The 1278-nt window shown below is 37.9% G+C and overlaps 1 protein-coding gene across 1 annotated transcript in view; it reads left to right on the top strand.

The window, feature by feature from the left end:
• Nucleotides 1–679, top strand: part of LOC134273626 (zinc finger protein 503-like) — a 2418-nt gene extending 1739 nt beyond the window's left edge. Inside the window, exon 2 of the mRNA XM_062755814.1 lies at nucleotides 1–679. This exon is cut by the window's left edge and continues 880 nt beyond it. Within this exon, the coding sequence (XP_062611798.1) occupies nucleotides 1–506 (506 nt within the window). The 3' untranslated portion in view covers nucleotides 507–679.
• The last annotated feature ends 599 nt before the right edge of the window (nucleotides 680–1278 follow it).

Below are 1278 nucleotides of genomic sequence, written 5' to 3'. Positions count from 1 at the left end.
CAACATTTTCAGCTTCCAGTCTCATGTCAGCTCAGGGATTGGGATCACATCTCTTTTCTTCCTCCTTGTATCCATCTCTAACCGCGGCCCACAGCGGTCTTCCATTTGTCTGTAACTGGGTGTCTCCTGGAAACGAACCTTGTGGAAAAAGATTCACAACATCCGAGGATCTTTTACAACATCTTCGTTCTCACACCACGGCTACAGATCCGCTTGCTTTGGCAGCGGCTTATGAACGATATGGTGTGCCACCAACTGGACTTCCTGGACTTTCACATTTAGGTCTTCCATCACCTGGATCCAGCAGTCCAGGTTCTTTAAGGAGGGCCTACCCGACTAGCCTCAGTCCTTTGAGTGCCATGAGCTCCTCTCGCTATCACCCTTACAAATCGGTGACGTCACCGCCTACTGCGGGACTTCCATCACAACAACTTCCTTCCTTCGGACCTTATTTTTCTCCTTATTCTTTATATGGACAGAGAATAGGAGCTGCTGCAGTTCCTTGAAGAATTATTGAAGTTATTTTATTTTTTCTAATGACTTTCTTTGACTCAGGACTAGTGCTCAAACTATCCTTGTATTAACTTACCTTTTACCATTTCTCCAGAAAAAGAAAAAAAACTGGAGACTAAATTAATTGAATTTAATATATTGTACATTAAAATTATAAATGATTTAATATTGATTTGTGTTCTTTAAAATGTCGAGGTTTATGAAGAATTACTGAAACCTACAATCAACGTAATATTTCCTTAAAGATCAAAAATCGTAGGAGACAACACATTTTAAGAATAAAAAAGGCTTTGTTTCTGTTGAACATTAGGGAAGCAATATACCAAAATTTTACACAAAATATTCTTTCCCATGTGGTTTTTAGAACAAAATGACAAGTCATGGTGTTTGTCACCGCTCCCCAATGTCAATATAAACAGCAAACAATCACACGTACGGTCGTGACGCATCCTTCATCGTGACAGGGGTAAATGTAGACAGGGTTCTACATGTAGAGTTATTAAATCTGTGTTTTTGGCACATTTTGAAGAAATGACAGGATTCATCATCAAATTCTTGCATTTATAAATAAGTTATACGAGTATTATGGATCGGTGTAAAGTGCGATGTCACATTGGAGACGAAAATTTCTTTAATAACTCTAAGAACTAATACAGTATTAAAACGCTAAAGGGTACTAATTTCTCTACTAGGGAATAAAATTCGTACAATGATGACATAAGCTACTAAAACGAAGTATTTGGTACGAATTGTGAAAAGAATTTC

This window comes from Saccostrea cucullata, unplaced genomic scaffold, assembly GCF_032062105.1.
Source record: "Saccostrea cucullata isolate Sc308-1 unplaced genomic scaffold, CSIRO_AGI_Scuc_v1 ctg31, whole genome shotgun sequence".
NCBI lineage: Eukaryota > Metazoa > Mollusca > Bivalvia > Ostreida > Ostreidae > Saccostrea > Saccostrea cuccullata.
Note: the sequence above shows the minus strand (reverse complement) of the source record. Positions and strands in the feature narration are given on the sequence as shown.